General features: G+C 33.0%; 1 protein-coding gene across 1 annotated transcript; it reads left to right on the top strand.

Moving 5' to 3' along the window:
- Positions 1-84: 84 nt before the first annotated feature.
- On the top strand, positions 85-515 carry LOC118757350 (the record flags this gene model as incomplete). The annotated part of the gene is given in 1 exon segment (XM_036492068.1): positions 85-515. A coding segment is annotated over 1 exon segment (345 nt). The 3' UTR covers positions 444-515.
- Positions 516-2,258: the final 1,743 nt, after the last annotated feature.

The following is a 2,258-nucleotide window of genomic DNA, read 5'->3' on the forward strand; positions in this document are numbered from 1 at the left end:
TCGGCCCACGCTAATGTACATATATTTGCATTAATTTGTCATATGTTTTATTTTATTTATGTGGCTTTTGTTACAATGTTTCAGGCAATTCTCCAGAAATGCTAGCTCCGTTGGTTGTGTCACTGCCGTCACCTTCGCCGTCGACTACTGCGTTGCCGTCACCTTCGTCGTCGATCACTGAGTTGCTGTCACCCCCGCCGTCGTCGGTGGAACTTCCAACGTACTCAAATGCGCGCTCTGCAAAGAAGACAAATATAGAAAAATTAATGCAAATGTATGACGAATTCAGCAAATGCTACAAAGAAGCAGCTGCCGAGAATATAAAAATGGGGGAAGAAATAACGAAGGTCGAAAAGGAGAAGTTAGAGGTGTTAAAAAAGATGCGCGACAATAATAAAAAATTAACGGAAGGCGTTCTGGACTTTTTAAGCCGATTAAATTAACTTACACTGCCGGCAAAAAGTATTGGCACAGCAAATCTTTCACAATATATGGAAACAATTTTTTTCTAATATATTTACACCAAGTTTTTGTATAAATGTTTTCCATTCTACAACAAAAAAACATGAAAATATAATTCCTAAACTTTGTGCAAAACTCGCGAAAATTCAACAAATTTTCATCCAAATTTTCAACTTTTTAATCAAATTTTGTAGAATTTTTTTGAGTATGCAGTTTTGCAGCCCATTAAATTCTAGTAAAAGAATGCAAGTTCCAAGTTAGTCAAAATGCGCATTGACACCTTTTTTTTGTTGAAGGCGTTTTGCATTTTTCCCATATAGAGTATTTTCGAAAAAATTCTTTTATATGGAAGACCCTGCGTAAAAAAATTGTCAAAAATCAACTGTAATTCCTAGCTTTTTAAAACTTGTACTTTATTATAATAAAATTGGTCGGCCAAAAATATGCATACTCAAAAAATTCAAAAAATATGACCAACAAGTTGAAAATTTGGATGAAAATTTGCTGAATTTTTGCGAGTTTTGCACAAAATTTAGGAATTATATTTTTATGTTTTTTAATAATGTTTATTTTTAATAAACACTGGAACTAATTTATTAATGTACAACTTGTTTTTAAATTTTATGGGATTTTCGATTCAAGAACTACATTAGAATTCTAATATAAAATGGAAATATGGCGCCAGCCTTAGAGACTGTGTTTGCTGGGGTATTGGGGCTTAGGTATAGTTGTTGCTTTGTAATTTTACGATTTAGAATGCACCCATACTTACAGAAAAGTATACTGAGAGCATTTCTTATATATTCGGCTTCATGCCTGTTGTGCATCAAATTTGTTGAGCGATTTGGATAATTTCTATTTCGGTCGATATTTTTTAATTCGCTTAACCAAATTCTAGGCATGCCATCTTTCTCCTCAATTAAAAAGTTGTGTAAAACGCAGCATGCCTTTATCACTGCATTCGCATTTCGGATGTTATTATCAATTCCTTTACCAATCTTGCGGAATCTACAAACACAAATTATACATAGGTATATGTATACACATATATATAAAAAAGTTCAGTATTCAACCGAAGTTAATTGTAAGCCCATTACCGTGCTTTTAAATGACCAAACGCATTTTCTACTACCCTGCAACATTTAGACAGATAGATTTGATAGTTGAATTTTTTTTTGTGCAGAGGTATGGTTGAGATTAAACGGAAAAGGTTTCATTAAGTTTTGCGATAAACGAAATGCAGAATCTCCTAGTATTAACACCGGAATGTTTACTGACTCTAATTGAATACTCATTTCATTAAGCAAAGTACAGTTATGCAGCTCTTTCTTAAATAATAACCTTTCGTAAATGTATGAGTCGTTAAATTTTCCTGGACTACCAACATTAATGTAAAGAAAACGATATCTACAAAAGAGGGTTAATTTTATTTATGTTACAAATATACATACATATATAGTCCAAAGGAAGACAAATTTACCCGGAGTCAACTAAAGCCAAAAGCACGGTGGAATACCACCCTTTGTAATTAAAGTAATCGGTGGCTTCTTAGAAAATTAAATGAGAAAAAATTAATTGAGTGAATTGTACAAATGTATGTACGCGTTAAAACATAAAAACATAACAATTGCACAAATGCATTGAGGAAACCCAATTCGGTTGAACCCAGACATACACTCTCGTATCTTTTCTCTACTGAGAGGGAAGTGATTAAGGTAAATAGGATGTAATACAATCCATGCTTGCTTGCAAAACTCTAACACGATTAAGCATACAGTCGATTTTCCAATTCCGAA

This window comes from Rhagoletis pomonella, unplaced genomic scaffold, assembly GCF_013731165.1.
Source record: "Rhagoletis pomonella isolate Grant_MI unplaced genomic scaffold, Rhpom_1.0 Rhpom_scaffold_16856, whole genome shotgun sequence".
In the NCBI taxonomy this organism is placed as follows: domain Eukaryota; kingdom Metazoa; phylum Arthropoda; class Insecta; order Diptera; family Tephritidae; genus Rhagoletis; species Rhagoletis pomonella.